General features: G+C 46.7%; 1 protein-coding gene across 1 annotated transcript in view; it reads left to right on the top strand.

Annotated features, from left to right (window-relative positions):
* The first annotated feature begins 803 nt into the window (after positions 1-803).
* The window catches only part of LOC136787871 (serine/threonine-protein kinase PAK 1-like), a 55,213-nt gene continuing 28,523 nt past the window's right edge, over positions 804-27,493 (top strand). The window contains exon 1 of the mRNA XM_066985256.1: positions 804-27,097. Within this exon, the coding sequence (XP_066841357.1) occupies positions 26,862-27,097 (236 nt within the window). The 5' untranslated portion in view covers positions 804-26,861. The remainder of the gene's footprint in view (positions 27,098-27,493) is intronic.

Here is a 27,493-nt window from a genome sequence, read left to right as displayed (position 1 = left end):
CATCAGTACGTGTTGTTTTTGGAGAAACCTGCTGATTTCTAACTTTTTCTTCCCTCCTTCTTTGCTTTTCCAGCTGACTTTGGCTTCCGCGCCGAGATCGCTCCCGAACAGAGCAAGCGCAGCACCGTGGTGGGGACCCCGTACTGGATGGCGCCTGAAGTGGTGACACGAAAAGCCTCCGGGCCCAAAGTGGACATCTGGTCACTGGGGATAATGGCCATCGAGATGATCGAAGGAGAACCCCCCTACCTCAATGAAAACCCCCTGAGAGTAAGCGAGTGCCTTTTTTTGCCCTCAGGCCTTCGCTGAGCCTGCTGGTTAACCTAGGCTCTGGAGGAGGCAGGTGAACCTCCGCTGTGGTTTCATCACATGCAGCTACACGTCTCCTTGGATGCTGTAGTGAGAAGATTGTGGTCATTTAAGTTAGAAGCCATGGCTGGTTCTGGGTGGCAGAGGGCACAGGCTCTTCCTGTTGCAGACCTTCAGGTAGGGTCTGAGTTAATCCTGTGGTGCATCCATAATTCCCCCCCTTCTGGAGAGGCTGACAGGGGCACCTTCTGGCCCCAGAGTGCCTGGCTTCTTAAATCCTTGTGAGTGGGGAAGAGAGCTGTCCTTGAATTCGAAGAATACCACGTTACTCTTTTACAAACAGGGCTTTTTCTTGCTGGTGCATTGTTCTTCTTGGCATGCTCCCAGTAAAGCTCCAGGTTTAACAAGCCTTTAGTCAGGCTTTGCCCCTGCTGGTGTCTCTCCCTTCGTATTCTTTAATGAAAGGGGAAATTCTGTCAGTTTGTAAGAATGCAGCTGTTCTTGGTGTAAGCCAGTTTTATGGCTTTTTTTCCTAAGCTAAACAGGACGAAGGGATCTAGAACAGTTCTGTTTAACTTGTTTCCGCCTCTTTGACTGGAGGTGATTTTGGGAGAGAAGTGCAGCAGTGAAGAAATGCGAAAGGAAAATGTTGGTGTGGAGTTAAATGAGGATGGCTAAGCAACGGGGTGCTTTGCTCTCATTTAACTTAACTTGTTGCAGTTCCCAGGCTATCAGACCTCTACCTTGAGATGTGATGAGCGATGAGCTCAAAAGGCCTCTGCCAGCTGTCTGTTTCCTTTTAAAAGGCATCTAGCGATTTTCTTTTAAGAATAAAATTTTGCAGTGGATGAATTCTGAATTTCCTGATTCTTAGAAAATTCTTCATTCGCAAGCAGCAGCAAAACGACTCCACTCGTTTCTGTAGGGTGTTAAGTGCTGCTTGAGAACCTACTGGCCATCTTTTGTAAGGGACCAACTGCATCTTTAGAGTATTGACTTTTGAGGCCTTGTGCAGTTGGGCAAAGTATCGAGAGAACAAAGCCTCCTGATTATTCAGGGGTACCTTCCCATGAGGATATAGTTATTGCAGGAGTCGAGCACTGGCAGAGCTGTGCCAGCCAACTTCCCTATGTAAACACAGTCTGGACTGCTGGTTTTGTCCTCTTAATCCCTTGAGAGGGCTGCAGGATCCAAACCCAGATTACGAGGGTAAAGCAAGAAAGGATTGGATCCCATCCACATAAAAATAAGGCCGGCAGCTCTTCTCTTTGCTGAAACTTAAGCATTTCTTCGTCACCCTGATAAGGGTTTTTGTTTTGGTTTTGTTTTTCCCCATTGAACTGTGGGGAGGGAGAGGAAAAATGGGTGCCTCTGTGAACCGCAGCTGGAGTCTGACCTTCGTAACCTCCTGTTTGTTTGGTGCTTGCTTTGCTTTAGGCCCTGTATCTCATTGCTACTAACGGGACTCCGGAACTGCAGAATCCAGAAAAGCTTTCACCCATATTCCGAGACTTCTTAAATCGCTGTCTTGAAATGGACGTGGAAAAAAGAGGTTCTGCAAAAGAGCTGCTCCAGGTAAGTGCTGGGGAACAGGACGGAATTCAGCATTCTAGACTGAGAATAGGCACGCGGAGAAATGTCATTTGGGGTCTTAAATACTGCGTCATCTGAAGTCACAAGCACAGCAGAGATGATTTACCATGAAGAAACGAACAAAAAAACCCAAAACGAACCAACCAAAAAACCCCAAATCCATACCGAAGCGTTTACAGAGTACTTTCCTTTTTGTGCTGTACTTGCTACTGGCAGCAGCTGTGCAGCGTGTTCTGTAACCAACCTCAAATAATTGCCGTGCCCCGAGCCTGCCAACTGCTGAGCCCCTTAATTCCCGTGGCTTCTGCACGCAGCTCACCCTAACATCTGGCTGTGGTGTTGCGGTCTGGCCATGCTTGTTCCCATTTGGATAACAGGAGGGCTTCCAGCTATCGAATGCTCTGGTTGTCTCCCTTCTGGGGGAGAGTTCCCAAAGCTTTTTGGAAGGGGCACGTCTTGCACTAACTGCAGCAGTTTGGCGTGAACACATTTTGCCAGATACAGCTCTTCCTGCAGAGGTGATGGAACCAAGCTTGTGAGAAATCCTCAGTTATTTCACTGAAAACCTGGTGTCTTTGTCTGGACTCCTGGTGAAAGTGAAGGACGAAGCTGCCAGGCTTTTTACCAACACAGATGAGGAGTGTTCATGTGTTTCCTTTTGTCAAACCTCCCACGGGGGTGGAAAATGTGCTTCAGCTCTTTGTAAAATAAATCTGTGATGATGGGGCCCTCAGACCTCGACTGTGAGACAGTTGTCTCTTTTTTGGTGTTCCTTTCTTTCCTTTAGTTTGTCTACTGGGTTCAGCTTTGGGAGTGCTGCTGCCGTTCTGAGACTCTAAAGAAGCATTAATCAGCGGCAGAAAGAATGGCAGTAGATGAAAGCTGACTTTTTCTCCTGGACTTGCCAACTCCAGAGTATCAGAGAGCAGCAGTGCTGTGTCCCTTGGGGCAGGAGAACATTGGGACTGCAGCATTTCTGCCTGCCTTTACCTTTTGGCCTCGGATTTTTCCACCTCTGAAGTGTGTTCAGATTGGGTGGTTGATCCCTTCTGGTGCTCAGAAATCCTGGGGGACTTAGGGTGATTTCCCTTTGGTGAACTTGACCCATTTCTCCATCAACACAAGCAAAGCTGTGCCAGTATTGGTTATGTGGAAGCTGAGTTTTGTTATTTGACAGCAGGGAAGTATGGAGATCTGAGTCTTGTAGTGGTGATGTGTTGTCAAAGTAGAGTTATTCCTCTAACCCTGAACTGTAAAGCTCATGAGAAGAAGGGAAACATTATCACTAAAGCTGCCTTGATTCTCTCTGCCTTGCTGGAGGGTTTGTCTCCAGTTGGAGACTGCAGATGTGGTCACAAAACACTCCTTAAATTTATGCCCAAAGAGGTTTATGTTCCTGAGGTCTTCACTTTTCCAAATCGCATTAAATTTTCCCCACTTTCCGTCTCATTCCTGCTCCAGCTTTCATTTTGAGATGCCAGGTGCTGAGGTTGAGCTTGTGGCTTTGACTCACCTCTGTGACCAAGGCAACTGGCTTTTATCATCAGTTCCTGCTGCTCCTACCCGTTCATTGACGTCTCATCATATAGCCAGCCTGTAAATTGCCCGTGGCAGGGAACCTCTCTTAGCCTTGCTCACGCAGTGCCCAACACAACAGGTTTCCGAGGTCCTTTGTCCCTGCTGAAGTACAAATAAATAGTGATTTTATTTCAGTGCTAGCAATAAAATAACAAAGTGAGAAATAGGACAGCTGCTTGGCCATGCTACAAGCAATCAATAGCATTATAAAAGCTGTGGAATAACTTCTCTCTAAGTAGGACAAATAACAATATTTAATTACAAGGATTTTGAGGTGTGCTGGTGGCTGTAGAGCTTAATCTCTGTTATTTAGCTAGGTCTACCTAGCTTTCCTGGTGTTAATGGATCAGTGTGGGTAGTTTGGAGGTTGCAACGTTACTTTGGGCAACTCTGAGCTTTGGCAAAGATGCATGTGCGGTCAGGATCCATTTGCTCCTCATCTTCATGAAGCTGTTAAGTAACCCACCTAAAGTCACTGGGTATTTCTAAGGGCACTTGCCCTGCTTGCTTGCATCGCTATGTCCATCATGTCTAATTTGGCAAGACTCCTGCATGCACTGATGTTAAGTTCTGGGAGGCACAAGGCTGTACGTGCTCCTGCTATCTCAAAATGTGCAGTGGCTTTCCACAGGGGCAAAAGAAGCAGGGCATGGCTACAGCAAGTCAGGGACCTCCCACCTTGGGGTGCATCAGGCTACTGCTATCCTACCAAAAACATTCATCTCCAGAGGTTCAGCACTCTTGAGCAACCACAGCCAGCTGGCACTTCCCTGAGCACTTCTCCCTCCTACCCAAGTGATGTTCAGGGGGCGTAACACAGCAGAAATACCTTCTGCATTGAGCCACTGGTGGTTCCTGTGATGTGTGACTTCCCTACAAGACTGTTGGTATCACGCATCATAGCTAGACTTAGGTTAAACCATGGTCTGTTCTTCACCAGGTCTTAGGAGCACGTAGAGACCCTTTTTGAACCATGGTGGGCTGTGACCATGTTGGCTCCGTGTGAAAACTTGCGTTTGCCTTGTTTCCTAAGAGGCTGGCTGTGCTGCCTGCCTGTTATTTCTCAACAGTTTTTGGCTGAATCAGCGAATTTCAATCACCTGGGACAGACATCCTGACCTGCAGGGACATGGGATGGGGATGTGGAGGAGGGAGGATTCCACGTGTTGCAGGAAGGACCAGAGATCTTCACCCAGGCAATGCTTCCTTGTGATGTTTTACATCAGCAGCCCAACATGTCAGAAAGCTGAGCACGCTGATGCCCTTGCTGGAGCAGAGTTTTTACAGCAAGCAGTGCTTGGCGTGGTTTTGTTTGTGAGCATCGTAGTCTCTTCCTCCACCCAACTGAGGCCTGGAGGCCTCCTTCCACGTCCTTATTGTGAACTACTGAAGCAAACACTCTTCTGCCCAGCAGCCACCAGTGGCTGAACAAAGTGCTGCACGACAAAGCACTTGCTGTCTGTGCAAAGGCTCTCTCCGCCTGCACGCATCAGGGTTATTTTCTTCAGACAATCAGTTTCAATGAATTTAATTGTTATCACTCCCAAGGCAATCTTCTCATCCCCATTAGAGCTAAAAGGTTAAGCTGCGGGGTCTTGTTGTAGGACAGTTCAGGCTCAGGGGAGAAGAAAAATACTTTCTTGTTCAGTCTTTCAAACACAGAAGATGATATTTGCCTCTCTGCAGTTAAACACATTCATTCCAAGGGGTTTTGGGGAGGTAACTCGTGACTGTATAATGTAAAGGGGTTCAGATGTGCTGGGGCCTCTGCATTCATACACTAAGAAGACGACTCAAAATTGTACGTTGGTAGTGAAGTCCAAAGAGTGACCTCAAGCCTTCATCCCTGAGGGACTGGGGTATCATGGAAGCTCTGAAAGCCTGCATTTTTTTTTGCCAGAAAGTGAATGTAGAAACCTGGCTTGTGCTGTCAAGCCCCCATTGCAGTGAATCCCAGGGTATGTGTAGGAGCAGTTTGGAGGAGCCAGACCTGCTGGTGGTGGTTGTCCTTTGGCCTGAAGAAGTCTTGCTGTAGGTGGAACTGTGTGAGACACTGCTAAACGCAGCTGCTCTCCATGGAAGAGCAGATCAGACAGGTCCTGAGGCAGCTTTTGAGGAGCCAGAGCACACAGAGGACAGATCTTGTCCACATCACATCATCTCACCGGTCCATCAAGACGTGTTCTCCTCCACTGACCAGTGGAGCAACTGCGAGAGTTCCTCCTTCACCATCCGGGGATGAAAATTGGTGATTATACTTCTTGTAAGCTGGTAATGAGCTGTTACCTCTATCCATAAAAACGAGCTTTTCCTCCAATGGCATCCCCAAATATGCTGCATCTTTTGTAAGAAAGTTACACAGGAGTAGCAGGGGAGAGTCTAGTTGAGCACGGCCTCTGAAGTAGGTGTTTGGATGCACCTTAGGCAAGGACCAAGTCTTCGTAACATTGCTTGCCGAAAAGGGGAGATTTTGAAAGTGTCTTTTCCCTTCATTTTTCTAAAATGGCTTATTTAAATGTGCCTGGTTTAAGATCTTCAGCAGTAATTCAGTTCTCTGTGAACTGCTCCCGCGGTTACTCATCATGTCCTAGGTGTAGGATTCAATTAAAGGAGGCTGACATGTCAAGTAGCCCTTAAAGGCTGATCTGTATTCTCTGCTGAGCTTATCTTGCCTCAAATCAGCATCATCCTGGAAGGAGAGGGTATTTGTAGCTGGGTCAGAAACACCTTACATTCCTTTATAGTTGGGTTTCAGGAGAACAGCTCCCCTTCCCAGCACATTATTGCCCTAAATCTCTTTGTCCTGCTTTCACACAGTCCCACTGTGTTACAGTCTGCAAGGACCTGGATTATAAATTATCATCTCAGTGGAGCACTGATGACTGCTAACAGATGTTTTTTCTCTAAACCCTCACAGGTTTGCACAGCAGCAAGGCATCTGGGCTGGTGAAACTCATCACAAGGCACCTGGGCTGGTGAAACTTGTCACCAGGTTCATCAGTTGTCTGTGACAACCTGAAGCTAGTCTCCAGAAGAGCCACGGACTGGTTTTCCTCATCCTTTACTTGGTGTTCAGGGCATCTCAGGTTGTCCCCTGCCCTGGCTGGGGTTTTTGCTGTCCTTAAGGGACCCTGATCCCCAAGGGCTCCAACCTGCCAGCAGGGAAAGGAACACACCAGCCATAGGGCCACAGCTGGGGATTAAAAATTAACCTAATACAAACCAGAGGTTTTGAATCTCCAAGGCAGTTTTCCATGTTCTGAGACTTGCATTTCTTGCAATTACTGTCACTGTGTGCCTTCCTTTGCTCTCTGCTCTGTTTGTTTGTTTGTTTGTTTGGTGTTTTTGTTTTTTTTTGAGACTTTTATTCCCTGAGCTGTCCCCCATGGATGATGTGCCTTTAGTGACAACAAATACATAGAAAAAAAGTAAGGTTGCTGCTCTATTTTTCATGTCATGGCTGCTGGCCCAGGCCATATTCTATCTCTCAGAGTGCAGTCACAAAGTGTGTACCCCAAAATGCTCAACTATCTGTCACCCATGAGGAGGTTTTGACCCTACAAGGCAGTTTTGGTGAGTGCTTGGCCATTTCAGGAATGTATTTACTGTAGCAATAACCGCTTCTCTCCACCCACCTGTCCTGCCTTGCCATTGTGCAGAAAGGCCTAGAGTAAAGTGACTTCCCTATACAAAAATAATTCTAGAAATGCCTCATTTTGTCATTTTGTACCAGGATGCAAATAATCTCTTCTTGCTTTCCCAGGTCCTAGCGATGTGTTTGCTTGCAGAAGGTCAGCAGCTGTACCTGCACTGGAGTCACAAGGTGGGGAGAGGGTTTTCTGGTAACCCTAACCATGCTTTAAACCATCAGCCTGTGGTGTTTCCCTGCGTGCAAAACAGCTTAGATCATAGGAGAGAGGGAGGAGGTTAATCTTAGGAGGCTTTAAATATCCATACTAATGATATCTCCAAGTGAGCTAATCACCCCAAGCTCCCTGCGCGGTCAGATGAGGGAAATGAACCCTCTGAGGATGCAAATCATCCAGCTGGTCATAGACACTTAAATTGAGATGAGATGAATCACACCTAAAGTACCTTTTTTCCCCACTGGCTCTAAAAGGAGCCCGTGGTGACTCACTGAGGTGAGGATGTCTGCATTTAACATGTCTACATGTGGTTGCATGTAGACAAAGGCAAAGTTTCCATGAGGAGCACAGCGTAAGTCCCTGTAGCAGGACCCAACAGCTTTAAAAACAGTGGCCGCTTCCTCTGCAGAACAGAAACCTGGCTTTTCCAAGGCATTCTGGTGCCCCGTGTCTTTTGGTCTTGGGGTGGTTTTGGAAAAGCCACGTGGAGTTTGGAAGGCATAGAAACAACTCCTCAGAGAGCTGTTGCTGCAAAATGATGCTTTAGAAACCACCTTTCTTAAGAACTTCTTGAAAGCCAGGTGAGGCTTTTAAAAAAAGAGCCATGAAGCTTAGGGGAAAGCGTAATAAGATTGCAAATCTTGCAGTGGAGTGGAATAGTTGAATGTCAAAATACTCGATCCTCTGTTTCTTCATTTACACAGTGGAAACGATCAATTTTACTATCAAAAATGGGCTTCCAGAAGATCCAGAAAGCTGTAGAGCAATTTGTGGAAAACACCAACGCTGCATCCCTATGTGGAAGAGATTAGGGACTGATTATTAGGATGCTGATCTGTAGGATCTCCCTGAAGACTGGTTAGGGCCTTGGTCCAATTTCTACTCGTGTTTAGTTCTCAGCAGGCAAATAAGGTTCCAAGAAGAGCCTGCCATCATAACTGCTTGGTACCAACCTGGGCAAGAAGCCACAGCACGGAATGAGCTACCCCTTCACTTTTTTTTAGTTAAAGATTAAATTCTTATTTCTGAACTACAGAAATGTTTGCAGTTGCTGAAGCCTCTTCCAAAGCAACTCAGCATAAGGAAGCTGTGCTGATGTCTCTTTTGGGTTTAACTTGGTGTTTCTGAGTTCAGCCAACTACAGAATTTAACGATAGTTGTTCATCTAGGCTCCATCTGCATCAACAGACAGAGAGAGGCATCCCTTATCATAAAGCAAGTGGAAATGGATCACCTCTGTAAATTCCTCTCTTTCTCCCGTGACTAGAGAGGGAGCCTTGAGGGCTGACTCAGGTTAGGTACTTAACTTGTAAAATCAGTTTTGCCATGCAGAAAATCCAATTTATAGCACTGTGGGTCTGGTTTTAGTCCCATTAGATCTCTTTGTCTATGAAGTGGCACAGCCAAGCTTGTGCATCCCGAATGTATTGAGTCCAAGCTGATTAAAGAAGCCTGTTAGGCAACTAGATTGCACACCCTATGCAGAAATGCCAAAGCTTATTAATGTCCTTTGTATCTCCCCAGATTGGGACTTTTCTTGTCCTGGGCTTCTCTATCACAGCCCTCTTCATATTACCTGTACTCTGGGGAGATCAGTGGAAAACAGTCCGCCTCTCGTTCCAGGTAAGAGGCTTGTTTGAAAGGAGGTTCTTTGAAAAAAACAACTGGTTTCTTGAAGTATTGTGTGGCAATCAGTGGAAAATATTCCATACGTGAAATGGTTTTCACATGGGTTTTCCTGGCAGTCTGTGCAGTTTTGTATAAACTTTTATTAAGACTTAACATTTCCCGTAGGGAGGAAGGAAGCCAAGACCTGAGGTTTGGTATCAAGCTATCTGTTTGATGTAACATGTCTCCTTTGGGGAAGTTGTATCTTTTTTTTCCCTTTTTTTTTGGCAAACTTGTTGTAAGTGCACTGTTAATTAGCAGGTGCTGAGGGCAAGTAAATCAGATCCCTTTGGCTGGTGGGGTTACTGGAGTGAGAATTCAATCCCTACTCAGCTCATGCCAGCTCAGCAGCTTTTAGCATTAGTCCAATTTCAGTCTCCTACAACCCAGAAGAGCTTCATCCCCTGAGGATGGGAATCAGGGCTAATGCACTGGCAAAGGTTAAGAGAAAGTGTCAGCTTCTCCTCCCTTTTGCAGACTCTAGGGGAGGAGGATGGGGAGAAGGAGACACAAAATCTTTTGGGTTTCCCACAGGTGTGGTTTATTTGGGGTGTTCATGCCCTTTGTGATGCTTCAGCTGGCCTCCTGCTGCTGTTCCCAAAGGACACCAGTCTTTAACAAATCCTGTGTCCTCTCCACTAGCCCTGCATAACTATCTCAAATATCCTGGACGTCTCAGGTGGCACCTTTGTTTATGCAACTGCATCCTGCTTCTGGTCAAAAGCAGTTGGGATCAGGTGTCCAGGGCAGACAGTCTCACACACAATGACATCTCTCAATGACTTCTGCTTTTCTTCAACCCTTACATCTTAAGAGAGTTGGCCAAGCGATAGGAAAGGCTGAGGAAATTCGAGTTTGTTGACATTAGATTGATGATTTAGTTGCAGTGGAGATGACTGTTACATGGATAAGATTGGATTGGAGTAGATTGGATTAAAACTGGTGCTCTCTGGAAGGTGTTCACAGGTTATGATGTAGTAGTAAATGTGATTGTTTGCCAAGCCATCCTGGACAAGGACAGACTCGTCCCTTTTGGCTGTTTGAGAGGAAAGGAGAGCTTTATACTGAAGTGAGGAGCACTCCTCAGAGCAGGGAACCAGCCTGGCACATCTCTCTCCCCTGACTCAAGATGAGTTTTGTGGATCCAGCCTGGGTGTGGGAGATAATGAACTGCTGGTGTCCACAGCAGGAGCCCATCTATGAGGGAGGCTGCAGCTGTGTTGGGGCTTGTTTCTGTCTGTATCCACACTTCATCCTTTGAATAAAATCCCTTTTTCTCCTTTCTGATTCAAAATAAAGTTAATAAGAATCATTTAAGGAATAAGAAGTCTTTGATGTACCAGTCCATACTAGAGTAAAGGTATCACTTCTTTCTTGCAAAAAAAATGTAGAGTTGGCTGTCCAGCAGTGATGTAAAGATCCAGTATGAAAACAGTAATTCCCCTTGTCCTTTTTGGCATCAGCCAGAGTAGAAATGGACTGGCTGCAGGAATTGCTAAATTGCTGAGTAACCGATGATGAATAAGTGGCTTTCCCCTTTATTTCAATGGGGGATTAAAATGATTGACGTTGGTGCTGGCAGGTTTCTAGGGGACTCTTGTAGTAATGCTCTACTTCTTGCATTTCCTTCCCTGCAGGTTGCAACCAAACAGATGAATTTGCAGCAGCAGCCCAAGAAAGAAGTGATTATCAATGAAATCCTGGTAATGAGGGAAAACAAAAACCCCAACATCGTCAACTACTTGGACAGGTACGTCGTGATTTGAAGGGTTCACCGAGGGGCTCTGGAAAACACTTCCTTGCCACTGTCTTAAGTGATCCATCTCAGCTCAATGTAGATCTAGGACGATCTTGCATTGCTTAATGGATGTGGCAAGGTTGGGGTGTGGGTCGCTTAGTGGTCTCCATCTATATCCTAGGAGAAACAAGTGTCTGAATTGGTATTAATGGAGTATTTAGGCTCTCTTTAGAGATGCTGACAGCAATGGCATTAGCAGCATGCTGTCAGGACCCCATTTTCCAAGGCGCTCTACCAAATTTCACCCGACAAGCCATTTCCTTCCTGATGCTACAGGAGAAATGGGAATCCCTTGAACTGTGTTATTTGTTTTCCTCTTCCTCTTCTTTCCTCCTCCCTGAGCAATACTAACGTTCTGCTTGCAGAGGAGTAACCCTTCAATGTTCAGATGGTAATCGTGTCCCTGTGGCTGTCCACGTAAGGGAGGAAAGGAGAGGTGGCACAGAGTGGAATAGTCCTGATAGACACTAGGATAGACACTGATGCATTGTGTCAAGCCTGGATCATTCACCTTATGCTCAAGCTAGTTGCAGTGGAGCTGCAGCAGGGTTTCCAGCCTGCTGCCCTCGTCAGAAACAAGCAGTCTTGATTAACTACAAGTTTGGCTTTTTGTAGGGAAAACTGTGCCTAGATGGGTGAGCTTCAGACTTTAATCTTGGCAGCTCATCTTCTGAAGATGGAACGGAGGGATGTGACCCAGAATCTCTTCTGGGAATCGGAGAGAGAGAATTTGGACACTCGCTTGCTCTGCATGGATATCAAAAGCCTATCAACTGTTGCCTTAACATCTTCCTCTGATGTCCTAGCTAAAAAAAGTACTTCTCATGCTGCAGCATCCACTGTGGTGCTGAATTTATATGGTGCTGTGTTCCATGTTATAAGTACGGATGTAAAGAGCTGCCTTACCGAAAGGACAAAGCCTGCTGGTGAAATTTTGAGGAAGGGGTGCGTTTGTGCAGGGAAAGTGGTGCTGGGCACTCTTAGAAACGGCAGAAATTACCTGTGCAAAATGAGCAAAGCAGAAAAGAACATTTAAGGATTGCATGTGGGCTGAAAGTGTGTATTTCTCCAGGCTGATCAGAGGCTTTGTTTTGGGAAAACTGTTTGAGATGCATGTTCTTCCTTTAGAGAGAACATCCCCGTGTACATGCACATGCCTTGTCTAGCCAATACATCCCAGCTGTAGGGTAGCTGCACGTCCTGCTGTCTTGTTTAAACTTCCAGCAACAAGAGCCGCTTCTTTCGTCCTCGACTTTCTCTCGCTAAGCTTTTTCAGGGGGATTAGCTTTTGTTCGAGTGCAGCAAATGGACAGAACAGCAACGAGGGTGAACGCTGGGGGTTCTTGTGCCTATTGTGGGGCTTTGCAAGCGCAGGATCTTGCTGCTGGGCAGCTGCATCCCTCCTGCCTGCCCTAATGTGCCTGCTGGTTTCCTGAGTGCTGAGTGAAGCTGGTGTTTGAGCGCTGCTTGCTGGCTTCCACCTACTGCTGTCACAGAAGGAAGGATGTGCTGGCCGCTGTGGGACCTGTTTCCTTTTTTGTGGTTCTTTTTTGACAGTGCAGACAGGTACTCCCCCCCTTCTGAGTACCTACTGGAAGCTGCAAGATGCTCACCAGTATAAACCAGCCCTCCCATCCCTCTGCCTCAGCTCCTGGCCTTATGCAAGGGTTTCCAGTGTCTCTTACCTGCCTTTACCTCTCTTACCTACTTCCTAGTAGTTACGAGGTCTTACTAGATGTTAAGAGGTCTGGCTGGCTCACAGGCCCCCAAACACCACCGTGCAAATGGGGCATTTAGGATTCAGGCAGTGCTCTGCTGCCCTGTGTGGCACAAAGGTGTGCTGGGAAGCTTAAGCCCTAACTCAGCTGTACTTTTATTGCTGAGTGTAGAAGCATGCGTATCTGAAGACAGTGACCCTGCACAGACAAGCAGCCACTTGTGCTGAATTACCTTCTGGTCCTGCCTGTGTTTTTCTCCCGTGTGAAAGAGGCCCTCAGAGACCTGTTTCTAAATGTAGGCACCTAAAGTTAGAGGATGCCCAGCGTGAGGCAGAGCAAAGTTCTGCCTCGGGGTTTCTTTTGGAAGAGGAACCCTCGTTAACCTAACAAACCCCACAAATCCTCATTTTAGGTGATAGCCACTGTTACGGAACTGCGCTTCCCAGTAACCCCAACTCCCAGCTTGTATGTGTCGACTTCTTGATGAATTCTCCTGCCAGCAGGCAGAAGCTTGCAATTTGATTCTCTGCCGCCTCTCTCGACTCATCCGTCTGCTCCTTTCCAAACGGGGCAGATAAGCTGTGAAGGTGGGGTTTATGGTTTTCAAGCTGATGGTTCCTTCCTTCGGGAATGTGTCATCCTGATGCATCTGTTGTGAAAGGTTGTGTTGATTTTTTTCTGGATGGGCCCAAGAAGGCAGAAGTGGTTGGTGATGATTTTTTTTTACATGAGTTAATGCTGGTGCCTTCAACCCAGGTCTTCTGCTTCTAGGCATGAGCACACGTGCTCCCAGCAGAGAACAATATCCCAAATGGATGTGAAAAGTCACCCTCATCTCAGCTTTTTCCTATTTATCTTCCTACAGGCTTCCTACAGATGAGATTTTTCAAATGCACGATGCTTAAAAAATGGTGTTCTTGAAAAAGACCTGAAAAGTTGTACGTGGGCAACCACCCAGGACTGTCCGTGTGCCTGGGCAAGGGTAGGCCGTTGCTTCGGGTAGGAGGATGCCAGTGGTGTCAGAACAGCCCACAGCCACCTTTTTCAGTGCAAGAGCCCTTGAAAAATCATGCTGTGCACCAGCTGTTTAGGGATGCATGCTTGGACCCCGTCCTTTCCTGGTATCTCTTTCCTCTCTCTCCCAGTGTTGGAAGGAATCGTGAGCTTGTCTCTTTCTTAGCCTGGGCCCTTCCCATGGCAGAAGAAATCAGCCTTGCTTTTGTGGGCAGGAAACTTTGAACCTGCTCTTCCATCACCTCAGCCCTGTTTTCTCCTCAGCTTTCTGCACTCACCCTTTGTCTGCTCTTTCAGGTTGTGGTCAGATCCTCCAACACACAGAAGTTGCCATGAGTACCTGGTGCCCCAGTACATTTCAATATTCTGTTCAAGCCTCATGTTTCCCTGCACTTCTAAGATAGCTTTAAAACCCAGTGCGTTCTGACTCAGGAAACGGTGACATGCTCATATTTGCTTGTTCTAAAAGCTGTTTTTGGCACTTCAGCTACCTTGTAGGAGAAGAGCTCTGGGTCGTCACGGAGTACTTGGCAGGAGGCTCCCTAACAGATGTTGTGACAGAGACCTGCATGGACGAAGGACAAATCGCAGCTGTGTGCCGAGAGGTAAAGCTGCACCCACAGCCTGGGCGAGCTGTGAGGAGGAAGGGGACAGGGCTTTCTCTGATGTATTCTGCTGGAGGAGCTGTCTACAGCTTCTCTACTGCTGCAGTCATCTTCTCAGAGGATGGATTTCACTGGGGAGGTGGTGGCATGCTCCTGTTAGCTTTCACCCTAGAGTGAGGACTGCAAAATGGGGCTGGAATCCTTGCGGTTACGCCTGTTTTCTTCAGGGCTAACCTGTCCTCCTGCTGGTCCCAGTGGGGATGTCTCTGTAGCCCTGCACATACTGGATATAGAAAAGGCTCTAAAAAGCTAAGCCCGTGCTACTCAAAATGCACATTGTTAGAGTCCATAGCTGGCTAAATGTACTTAATGCACAGTAAGAACCTCGTCCTTTCTTTTTTCAGTGTCTCCAGGCTCTGGAATTCCTCCACTCGAACCAAGTTATTCACAGAGACATCAAGAGTGACAACATCCTGCTGGGCATGGACGGCTCCGTCAAACTAAGTATGAGGGGAAGAGCGCTGGTGGTGACTTTAGTTATCAACCCAGGCTTCTTCCCTGCTACGGGACAGGCCTGGTGGGGAGATGGGTGCTTGAGATGCTTGGTGCTGTGGTGGTGGAGGGTGTGTAGAAATGCTGCAGTAGGTATTTTTGTGGCATCTGTTTCAATGGAGATTGGCAAGCATAAATCCCTGTGAACTGCTAACAGACGTGCAATGAGATTTGGTGTTCATTTAGCCTTGGGCCATCTGTTTGTGTTGTGTGAAGTAACAGGATTTTAATGCACCTCCGGTCTAGAAAGCTGGGTTTTTAGGTGGAGGGTGACAAGCCTTTCTCCGTTTGTGATCCGTCGAGTCTTGAAAATACTGCAGGTACTTGGGTGATGGAGGTGGGTGGAGGGGAAGTTGCAATCTGTTCAGCTAGAAAGCATTTAATCTTACAAACCCAGTGTGTAGTAGTGTGTAAGCGATTAGAGGTGTCTAATTTCTTATATTAGGAGTGAGTTTCTATAGCTGAGTAATTGGTAACGACAGACACGGAGAAGGCTGAGGTACTCAGCAACTTCTTTGCCTCCGTCTGCGCTGGTAGATGGGCTTCCCAAGTCTTTCATTTCCCTGAACCCGTAGGTGGAGGCTGGGGGAGCAAAGTCCCACCGACTGTAAGTGCAGAGCAGGTTCGAGACCACCTGCTGAATGTAAACAGGTCCAGGTCTATGGGACCTGATGACATGAATCCCAGGGTCCTGAGGGAACTGGCTGATGGGGTTGCCAAGCCTCTCTCCATCACAGTTGAAAAGTCCTGGCAGTCGGGCGATGTCACTGGTGAGTGGAAAAATGGAAACGTCATGCCCCTACTCTTCAACAATCAAAACAAAGAACTGAACAAAGCGCGCTACTCTTCACCAATTAAAACAATTAGGAGACTTTTCTTCTCAGCAAGAGCGGTCAGGCACTGGGACGCGTTGCCCAGGGAGGTGGTGGAGTCCCTGTCCCTGGGGGTGTTCAAGGCAAGGTTGGACGTGGTGCTTGGGGACGTGGTTCCGTGGGTGACATTGTTCGTAGGGGGATGGTTGGACCAGGTGATCTTGGAGGGCTTTTCCAACCTTAATTTTTCTGTGATTCTATGATTCTGTGATCTTTTGGAAAGTCAAATGCAAATAAGACAGGGCCAAGCAATTTCCACAGGAAGGCTCTCCAGCTTTCTGTCTTCTCAAAGAAAATAATAAGTACCAAATAGGGAACTTAAATTTATTCTGAACACAGTATTTGCTCTAGAAAGCAAATCGTGTTTGAGAGATGGTACATCTTCTGGGGAAATATTATCTCTGGGACTGAAAATACGACCAGATAATACTGGTGGGTGTGGGTGGAGGGGGGACAGACTGGGCATTGCTTTCTGTTTTCACAGACCCAGGAACAGGCTTGAGAGCATGTGTTACACAGTGTATTACAGCTGCAAAATGCTGCAGTGCCACGTTTCACAGCATCCATGTACAGCTCTTTACTGATCACCAGCCTTCACATCGACAAGTGAGCAGCTCTGTGATGTTGATGGCCTCAGCGAGTCAGATTTAGAAGCTTACTCCTGAACACCTTGTTAACCACAAAAGCAGGCCTCCTTTGCAGCAGCAATGTAGCAGGCAGTGCAACAGGCTAGCTTGTACCACAGCTGTGGCATCAGTACGTGTTGTTTTTGGAGAAACCTGCTGATTTCTAACTTTTTCTTCCCTCCTGCTTTGCTTTTCCAGCTGACTTTGGCTTCCGCGCCGAGATCGCTCCCGAACAGAGCAAGCGCAGCACCGTGGTGGGGACCCCGTACTGGATGGCGCCTGAAGTGGTGACACGAAAAGCCTCCGGGCCCAAAGTGGACATCTGGTCACTGGGGATAATGGCCATCGAGATGATCGAAGGAGAACCCCCCTACCTCAATGAAAACCCCCTGAGAGTAAGCGAGTGCCTTTTTTTGCCCTCAGGCCTTCGCTGAGCCTGCTGGTTAACCTAGGCTCTGGAGGAGGCAGGTGAACCTCCGCTGTGGTTTCATCACATGCAGCTACACGTCTCCTTGGATGCTGTAGTGAGAAGATTGTGGTCATTTAAGTTAGAAGCCATGGCTGGTTCTGGGTGGCAGAGGGCACAGGCTCTTCCTGTTGCAGACCTTCAGGTAGGGTCTGAGTTAATCCTGTGGTGCATCCATAATTCCCCCCCTTCTGGAGAGGCTGACAGGGGCACCTTCTGGCCCCAGAGTGCCTGGCTTCTTAAATCCTTGTGAGTGGGGAAGAGAGCTGTCCTTGAATTCGAAGAATACCACATTACTCTTTTACAAACAGGGCTTTTTCTTGCTGGTGCATTGTTCTTCTTGGCATGCTCCCAGTAAAGCTCCAGGTTTAACAAGCCTTTAGTCAGGCTTTGCCCCTGCTGGTGTCTCTCCCTTCGTATTCTTTAATGAAAGGGGAAATTCTGTCAGTTTGTAAGAATGCGGCTGTTCTTGGTGTAAGCCAGTTTTATGGCTTTTTTTCCTAAGCTAAACAGGACGAAGGGATCTAGAACAGTTCTGTTTAACTTGTTTCCGCCTCTTTGACTGGAGGTGATTTTGGGAGAGAAGTGCAGCAGTGAAGAAATGCGAAAGGAAAATGTTGGTGTGGAGTTAAATGAGGATGGCTAAGCAACGGGGTGCTTTGCTCTCATTTAACTTAACTTGTTGCAGTTCCCAGGCTATCAGACCTCTACCTTGAGATGTGATGAGCGATGAGCTCAAAAGGCCTCTGCCAGATGTCTGTTTCCTTTTAAAAGGCATCTAGCGATTTTCTTTTAAGAATAAAATTTTGCAGTGGATGAATTCTGAATTTCCTGATTCTTAGAAAATTCTTCATTCGCAAGCAGCAGCAAAACGACTCCACTCGTTTCTGTAGGGTGTTAAGTGCTGCTTGAGAACCTACTGGCCATCTTTTGTAAGGGACCAACTGCATCTTTAGAGTATTGACTTTTGAGGCCTTGTGCAGTTGGGCAAAGTATCGAGAGAACAAAGCCTCCTGATTATTCAGGGGTACCTTCCCATGAGGATATAGTTATTGCAGGAGTCGAGCACTGGCAGAGCTGTGCCAGCCAACTTCCCTATGTAAACACAGTCTGGACTGCTGGTTTTGTCCTCTTAATCCCTTGAGAGGGCTGCAGGATCCAAACCCAGATTACGAGGGTAAAGCAAGAAAGGATTGGATCCCATCCACATAAAAATAAGGCCGGCAGCTCTTCTCTTTGCTGAAACTTAAGCATTTCTTCGTCACCCTGATAAGGGTTTTTGTTTTGGTTTTGTTTTTCCCCATTGAACTGTGGGGAGGGAGAGGAAAAATGGGTGCCTCTGTGAACCGCAGCTGGAGTCTGACCTTCGTAACCTCCTGTTTGTTTGGTGCTTGCTTTGCTTTAGGCCCTGTATCTCATTGCTACTAACGGGACTCCGGAACTGCAGAATCCAGAAAAGCTTTCACCCATATTCCGAGACTTCTTAAATCGCTGTCTTGAAATGGACGTGGAAAAAAGAGGTTCTGCAAAAGAGCTGCTCCAGGTAAGTGCTGGGGAACAGGACGGAATTCAGCATTCTAGAGTGAGAATAGGCACGCGGAGAAATGTCATTTGGGGTCTTAAATACTGCGTCATCTGAAGTCACAAGCACAGCAGAGATGATTTACCATGAAGAAACGAACAAAAAAACCCAAAACGAACCAACCAAAAAACCCCAAATCCATACCGAAGCGTTTACAGAGTACTTTCCTTTTTGTGCTGTACTTGCTACTGGCAGCAGCTGTGCAGCGTGTTCTGTAACCAACCTCAAATAATTGCCGTGCCCCGAGCCTGCCAACTGCTGAGCCCCTTAATTCCCGTGGCTTCTGCACGCAGCTCACCCTAACATCTGGCTGTGGTGTTGCGGTCTGGCCATGCTTGTTCCCATTTGGATAACAGGAGGGCTTCCAGCTATCGAATGCTCTGGTTGTCTCCCTTCTGGGGGAGAGTTCCCAAAGCTTTTTGGAAGGGGCACGTCTTGCACTAACTGCAGCAGTTTGGCGTGAACACATTTTGCCAGATACAGCTCTTCCTGCAGAGGTGATGGAACCAAGCTTGTGAGAAATCCTCAGTTATTTCACTGAAAACCTGGTGTCTTTGTCTGGACTCCTGGTGAAAGTGAAGGACGAAGCTGCCAGGCTTTTTACCGACACAGATGAGGAGTGTTCATGTGTTTCCTTTTGTCAAACCTCCCACGGGGGTGGAAAATGTGCTTCAGCTCTTTGTAAAATAAATCTGTGATGATGGGGCCCTCAGACCTCGACTGTGAGACAGTTGTCTCTTTTTTGGTGTTCCTTTCTTTCCTTTAGTTTGTCTACTGGGTTCAGCTTTGGGAGTGCTGCTGCCGTTCTGAGACTCTAAAGAAGCATTAATCAGCGGCAGAAAGAATGGCAGTAGATGAAAGCTGACTTTTTCTCCTGGACTTGCCAACTCCAGAGTATCAGAGAGCAGCAGTGCTGTGTCCCTTGGGGCAGGAGAACATTGGGACTGCAGCATTTCTGCCTGCCTTTACCTTTTGGCCTCGGATTTTTCCACCTCTGAAGTGTGTTCAGATTGGGTGGTTGATCCCTTCTGGTGCTCAGAAATCCTGGGGGACTTAGGGTGATTTCCCTTTGGTGAACTTGACCCATTTCTCCATCAACACAAGCAAAGCTGTGCCAGTATTGGTTATGTGGAAGCTGAGTTTTGTTATTTGACAGCAGGGAAGTATGGAGATCTGAGTCTTGTAGTGGTGATGTGTTGTCAAAGTAGAGTTATTCCTCTAACCCTGAACTGTAAAGCTCATGAGAAGAAGGGAAACATTATCACTAAAGCTGCCTTGATTCTCTCTGCCTTGCTGGAGGGTTTGTCTCCAGTTGGAGACTGCAGATGTGGTCACAAAACACTCCTTAAATTTATGCCCAAAGAGGTTTATGTTCCTGAGGTCTTCACTTTTCCAAATCGCATTAAATTTTCCCCACTTTCCGTCTCATTCCTGCTCCAGCTTTCATTTTGAGATGCCAGGTGCTGAGGTTGAGCTTGTGGCTTTGACTCACCTCTGTGACCAAGGCAACTGGCTTTTATCATCAGTTCCTGCTGCTCCTACCCGTTCATTGACGTCTCATCATATAGCCAGCCTGTAAATTGCCCGTGGCAGGGAACCTCTCTTAGCCTTGCTCACGCAGTGCCCAACACAACAGGTTTCCGAGGTCCTTTGTCCCTGCTGAAGTACAAATAAATAGTGATTTTATTTCAGTGCTAGCAATAAAATAACAAAGTGAGAAATAGGACAGCTGCTTGGCCATGCTACAAGCAATCAATAGCATTATAAAAGCTGTGGAATAACTTCTCTCTAAGTAGGACAAATAACAATATTTAATTACAAGGATTTTGAGGTGTGCTGGTGGCTGTAGAGCTTAATCTCTGTTATTTAGCTAGGTCTACCTAGCTTTCCTGGTGTTAATGGATCAGTGTGGGTAGTTTGGAGGTTGCAACGTTACTTTGGGCAACTCTGAGCTTTGGCAAAGATGCATGTGCGGTCAGGATCCGTTTGCTCCTCATCTTCATGAAGCTGTTAAGTAACCCACCTAAAGTCACTGGGTATTTCTAAGGGCACTTGCCCTGCTTGCTTGCATCGCTATGTCCATCATGTCTAATTTGGCAAGACTCCTGCATGCACTGATGTTAAGTTCTGGGAGGCACAAGGCTGTACGTGCTCCTGCTATCTCAAAATGTGCAGTGGCTTTCCACAGGGGCAAAAGAAGCAGGGCATGGCTACAGCAAGTCAGGGACCTCCCACCTTGGGGTGCATCAGGCTACTGCTATCCTACCAAAAACATTCATCTCCAGAGGTTCAGCACTCTTGAGCAACCACAGCCAGCTGGCACTTCCCTGAGCACTTCTCCCTCCTACCCAAGTGATGTTCAGGGGGCGTAACACAGCAGAAATACCTTCTGCATTGAGCCACTGGTGGTTCCTGTGATGTGTGACTTCCCTACAAGACTGTTGGTATCACGCATCATAGCTAGACTTAGGTTAAACCATGGTCTGTTCTTCACCAGGTCTTAGGAGCACGTAGAGACCCTTTTTGAACCATGGTGGGCTGTGACCATGTTGGCTCCGTGTGAAAACTTGCGTTTGCCTTGTTTCCTAAGAGGCTGGCTGTGCTGCCTGCCTGTTATTTCTCAACAGTTTTTGGCTGAATCAGCGAATTTCAATCACCTGGGACAGACATCCTGACCTGCAGGGACATGGGATGGGGATGTGGAGGAGGGAGGATTCCACGTGTTGCAGGAAGGACCAGAGATCTTCACCCAGGCAATGCTTCCTTGTGATGTTTTACATCAGCAGCCCAACATGTCAGAAAGCTGAGCACGCTGATGCCCTTGCTGGAGCAGAGTTTTTACAGCAAGCAGTGCTTGGCGTGGTTTTGTTTGTGAGCATCGTAGTCTCTTCCTCCACCCAACTGAGGCCTGGAGGCCTCCTTCCACGTCCTTATTGTGAACTACTGAAGCAAACACTCTTCTGCCCAGCAGCCACCAGTGGCTGAACAAAGTGCTGCACGACAAAGCACTTGCTGTCTGTGCAAAGGCTCTCTCCGCCTGCACGCATCAGGGTTATTTTCTTCAGACAATCAGTTTCAATGAATTTAATTGTTATCACTCCCAAGGCAATCTTCTCATCCCCATTAGAGCTAAAAGGTTAAGCTGCGGGGTCTTGTTGTAGGACAGTTCAGGCTCAGGGGAGAAGAAAAATACTTTCTTGTTCAGTCTTTCAAACACAGAAGATGATATTTGCCTCTCTGCAGTTAAACACATTCATTCCAAGGGGTTTTGGGGAGGTAACTCGTGACTGTATAATGTAAAGGGGTTCAGATGTGCTGGGGCCTCTGCATTCATACACTAAGAAGACGACTCAAAATTGTACGTTGGTAGTGAAGTCCAAAGAGTGACCTCAAGCCTTCATCCCTGAGGGACTGGGGTATCATGGAAGCTCTGAAAGCCTGCATTTTTTTTTGCCAGAAAGTGAATGTAGAAACCTGGCTTGTGCTGTCAAGCCCCCATTGCAGTGAATCCCAGGGTATGTGTAGGAGCAGTTTGGAGGAGCCAGACCTGCTGGTGGTGGTTGTCCTTTGGCCTGAAGAAGTCTTGCTGTAGGTGGAACTGTGTGAGACACTGCTAAACACAGCTGCTCTCCATGGAAGAGCAGATCAGACAGGTCCTGAGGCAGCTTTTGAGGAGCCAGAGCACACAGAGGACAGATCTTGTCCACATCACATCATCTCACCGGTCCATCAAGACGTGTTCTCCTCCACTGACCAGTGGAGCAACTGCGAGAGTTCCTCCTTCACCATCCGGGGATGAAAATTGGTGATTATACTTCTTGTAAGCTGGTAATGAGCTGTTACCTCTATCCATAAAAACGAGCTTTTCCTCCAATGGCATCCCCAAATATGCTGCATCTTTTGTAAGAAAGTTACACAGGAGTAGCAGGGGAGAGTCTAGTTGAGCACGGCCTCTGAAGTAGGTGTTTGGATGCACCTTAGGCAAGGACCAAGTCTTCGTAACATTGCTTGCCGAAAAGGGGAGGTTTTGAAAGTGTCTTTTCCCTTCATTTTTCTAAAATGGCTTATTTAAATGTGCCTGGTTTAAGATCTTCAGCAGTAATTCAGTTCTCTGTGAACTGCTCCCGCGGTTACTCATCATGTCCTAGGTGTAGGATTCAATTAAAGGAGGCTGACATGTCAAGTAGCCCTTAAAGGCTGATCTGTATTCTCTGCTGAGCTTATCTTGCCTCAAATCAGCATCATCCTGGAAGGAGAGGGTATTTGTAGCTGGGTCAGAAACACCTTACATTCCTTTATAGTTGGGTTTCAGGAGAACAGCTCCCCTTCCCAGCACATTATTGCCCTAAATCTCTTTGTCCTGCTTTCACACAGTCCCACTGTGTTACAGTCTGCAAGGACCTGGATTATAAATTATCATCTCAGTGGAGCACTGATGACTGCTAACAGATGTTTTTTCTCTAAACCCTCACAGGTTTGCACAGCAGCAAGGCATCTGGGCTGGTGAAACTCATCACAAGGCACCTGGGCTGGTGAAACTTGTCACCAGGTTCATCAGTTGTCTGTGACAACCTGAAGCTAGTCTCCAGAAGAGCCACGGACTGGTTTTCCTCATCCTTTACTTGGTGTTCAGGGCATCTCAGGTTGTCCCCTGCCCTGGCTGGGGTTTTTGCTGTCCTTAAGGGACCCTGATCCCCAAGGGCTCCAACCTGCCAGCAGGGAAAGGAACACACCAGCCATAGGGCCACAGCTGGGGATTAAAAATTAACCTAATACAAACCAGAGGTTTTGAATCTCCAAGGCAGTTTTCCATGTTCTGAGACGTGCATTTCTTGCATTTCTTGCAATTACTGTCACTGTGTGCCTTCCTTTGCTCTCTGCTCTGTTTGTTTGTTTGTTTGTTTGGTGTTTTTGTTTTTTTTTGAGACTTTTATTCCCTGAGCTGTCCCCCATGGATGATGTGCCTTTAGTGACAACAAATACATAGAAAAAAAGTAAGGTTGCTGCTCTATTTTTCATGTCATGGCTGCTGGCCCAGGCCATATTCTATCTCTCAGAGTGCAGTCACAAAGTGTGTACCCCAAAATGCTCAACTATCTGTCACCCATGAGGAGGTTTTGACCCTACAAGGCAGTTTTGGTGAGTGCTTGGCCATTTCAGGAATGTATTTACTGTAGCAATAACCGCTTCTCTCCACCCACCTGTCCTGCCTTGCCATTGTGCAGAAAGGCCTAGAGTAAAGTGACTTCCCTATACAAAAATAATTCTAGAAATGCCTCATTTTGTCATTTTGTACCAGGATGCAAATAATCTCTTCTTGCTTTCCCAGGTCCTAGCGATGTGTTTGCTTGCAGAAGGTCAGCAGCTGTACCTGCACTGGAGTCACAAGGTGGGGAGAGGGTTTTCTGGTAACCCTAACCATGCTTTAAACCATCAGCCTGTGGTGTTTCCCTGCGTGCAAAACAGCTTAGATCATAGGAGAGAGGGAGGAGGTTAATCTTAGGAGGCTTTAAATATCCATACTAATGATATCTCCAAGTGAGCTAATCACCCCAAGCTCCCTGTGCAGTCAGGTGAGGGAAATGAACCCTCTGAGGATGCAAATCATCCAGCTGGTCATAGACACTTAAATTGAGATGAGATGAATCACACCTAAAGTACCTTTTTTCCCCACTGGCTCTAAAAGGAGCCCGTGGTGACTCACTGAGGTGAGGATGTCTGCATTTAACATGTCTACATGTGGTTGCATGTAGACAAAGGCAAAGTTTCCATGAGGAGCACAGCGTAAGTCCCTGTAGCAGGACCCAACAGCTTTAAAAACAGTGGCCGCTTCCTCTGCAGAACAGAAACCTGGCTTTTCCAAGGCATTCTGGTGCCCCGTGTCTTTTGGTCTTGGGGTGGTTTTGGAAAAGCCACGTGGAGTTTGGAAGGCATAGAAACAACTCCTCAGAGAGCTGTTGCTGCAAAATGATGCTTTAGAAACCACCTTTCTTAAGAACTTCTTGAAAGCCAGGTGAGGCTTTTAAAAAAAGAGCCATGAAGCTTAGGGGAAAGCGTAATAAGATTGCAAATCTTGCAGTGGAGTGGAATAGTTGAATGTCAAAATACTCGATCCTCTGTTTCTTCATTTACACAGTGGAAACGATCAATTTTACTATCAAAAATGGGCTTCCAGAAGATCCAGAAAGCTGTAGAGCAATTTGTGGAAAACACCAACGCTGCATCCCTATGTGGAAGAGATTAGGGACTGATTATTAGGATGCTGATCTGTAGGATCTCCCTGAAGACTGGTTAGGGCCTTGGTCCAATTTCTACTCGTGTTTAGTTCTCAGCAGGCAAATAAGGTTCCAAGAAGAGCCTGCCATCATAACTGCTTGGTACCAACCTGGGCAAGAAGCCACAGCACGGAATGAGCTACCCCTTCGCTTTTTTTTAGTTAAAGATTAAATTCTTATTTCTGAACTACAGAAATGTTTGCAGTTGCTGAAGCCTCTTCCAAAGCAACTCAGCATAAGGAAGCTGTGCTGATGTCTCTTTTGGGTTTAACTTGGTGTTTCTGAGTTCAGCCAACTACAGAATTTAACGATAGTTGTTCATCTAGGCTCCATCTGCATCAACAGACAGAGAGAGGCATCCCTTATCATAAAGCAAGTGGAAATGGATCACCTCTGTAAATTCCTCTCTTTCTCCCGTGACTAGAGAGGGAGCCTTGAGGGCTGACTCAGGTTAGGTACTTAACTTGTAAAATCAGTTTTGCCATGCAGAAAATCCAATTTATAGCACTGTGGGTCTGGTTTTAGTCCCATTAGATCTCTTTGTCTATGAAGTGGCACAGCCAAGCTTGTGCATCCCGAATGTATTGAGTCCAAGCTGATTAAAGAAGCCTGTTAGGCAACTAGATTGCACACCCTATGCAGAAATGCCAAAGCTTATTAATGTCCTTTGTATCTCCCCAGATTGGGACTTTTCTTGTCCTGGGCTTCTCTATCACAGCCCTCTTCATATTACCTGTACTCTGGGGAGATCAGTGGAAAACAGTCCGCCTCTCGTTCCAGGTAAGAGGCTTGTTTGAAAGGAGGTTCTTTGAAAAAAACAACTGGTTTCTTGAAGTATTGTGTGGCAATCAGTGGAAAATATTCCATACGTGAAATGGTTTTCACATGGGTTTTCCTGGCAGTCTGTGCAGTTTTGTATAAACTTTTATTAAGACTTAACATTTCCCGTAGGGAGGAAGGAAGCCAAGACCTGAGGTTTGGTATCAAGCTATCTGTTTGATGTAACATGTCTCCTTTGGGGAAGTTGTATCTTTTTTTTCCCTTTTTTTTTGGCAAACTTGTTGTAAGTGCACTGTTAATTAGCAGGTGCTGAGGGCAAGTAAATCAGATCCCTTTGGCTGGTGGGGTTACTGGAGTGAGAATTCAATCCCTACTCAGCTCATGCCAGCTCAGCAGCTTTTAGCATTAGTCCAATTTCAGTCTCCTACAACCCAGAAGAGCTTCATCCCCTGAGGATGGGAATCAGGGCTAATGCACTGGCAAAGGTTAAGAGAAAGTGTCAGCTTCTCCTCCCTTTTGCAGACTCTAGGGGAGGAGGATGGGGAGAAGGAGACACAAAATCTTTTGGGTTTCCCACAGGTGTGGTTTATTTGGGGTGTTCATGCCCTTTGTGATGCTTCAGCTGGCCTCCTGCTGCTGTTCCCAAAGGACACCAGTCTTTAACAAATCCTGTGTCCTCTCCACTAGCCCTGCATAACTATCTCAAATATCCTGGACGTCTCAGGTGGCACCTTTGTTTATGCAACTGCATCCTGCTTCTGGTCAAAAGCAGTTGGGATCAGGTGTCCAGGGCAGACAGTCTCACACACAATGACATCTCTCAATGACTTCTGCTTTTCTTCAACCCTTACATCTTAAGAGAGTTGGCCAAGCGATAGGAAAGGCTGAGGAAATTCGAGTTTGTTGACATTAGATTGATGATTTAGTTGCAGTGGAGATGACTGTTACATGGATAAGATTGGATTGGAGTAGATTGGATTAAAACTGGTGCTCTCTGGAAGGTGTTCACAGGTTATGATGTAGTAGTAAATGTGATTGTTTGCCAAGCCATCCTGGACAAGGACAGACTCGTCCCTTTTGGCTGTTTGAGAGGAAAGGAGAGCTTTATACTGAAGTGAGGAGCACTCCTCAGAGCAGGGAACCAGCCTGGCACATCTCTCTCCCCTGACTCAAGATGAGTTTTGTGGATCCAGCCTGGGTGTGGGAGATAATGAACTGCTGGTGTCCACAGCAGGAGCCCATCTATGAGGGAGGCTGCAGCTGTGTTGGGGCTTGTTTCTGTCTGTATCCACACTTCATCCTTTGAATAAAATCCCTTTTTCTCCTTTCTGATTCAAAATAAAGTTAATAAGAATCATTTAAGGAATAAGAAGTCTTTGATGTACCAGTCCATACTAGAGTAAAGGTATCACTTCTTTCTTGCAAAAAAAATGTAGAGTTGGCTGTCCAGCAGTGATGTAAAGATCCAGTATGAAAACAGTAATTCCCCTTGTCCTTTTTGGCATCAGCCAGAGTAGAAATGGACTGGCTGCAGGAATTGCTAAATTGCTGAGTAACCGATGATGAATAAGTGGCTTTCCCCTTTATTTCAATGGGGGATTAAAATGATTGACGTTGGTGCTGGCAGGTTTCTAGGGGACTCTTGTAGTAATGCTCTACTTCTTGCATTTCCTTCCCTGCAGGTTGCAACCAAACAGATGAATTTGCAGCAGCAGCCCAAGAAAGAAGTGATTATCAATGAAATCCTGGTAATGAGGGAAAACAAAAACCCCAACATCGTCAACTACTTGGACAGGTACGTCGTGATTTGAAGGGTTCACCGAGGGGCTCTGGAAAACACTTCCTTGCCACTGTCTTAAGTGATCCATCTCAGCTCAATGTAGATCTAGGACGATCTTGCATTGCTTAATGGATGTGGCAAGGTTGGGGTGTGGGTCGCTTAGTGGTCTCCATCTATATCCTAGGAGAAACAAGTGTCTGAATTGGTATTAATGGAGTATTTAGGCTCTCTTTAGAGATGCTGACAGCAATGGCATTAGCAGCATGCTGTCAGGACCCCATTTTCCAAGGCGCTCTACCAAATTTCACCCGACAAGCCATTTCCTTCCTGATGCTACAGGAGAAATGGGAATCCCTTGAACTGTGTTATTTGTTTTCCTCTTCCTCTTCTTTCCTCCTCCCTGAGCAATAC

This window comes from Anser cygnoides, chromosome 31, assembly GCF_040182565.1.
Source record: "Anser cygnoides isolate HZ-2024a breed goose chromosome 31, Taihu_goose_T2T_genome, whole genome shotgun sequence".
In the NCBI taxonomy this organism is placed as follows: domain Eukaryota; kingdom Metazoa; phylum Chordata; class Aves; order Anseriformes; family Anatidae; genus Anser; species Anser cygnoides.
Note: the sequence above shows the minus strand (reverse complement) of the source record. Positions and strands in the feature narration are given on the sequence as shown.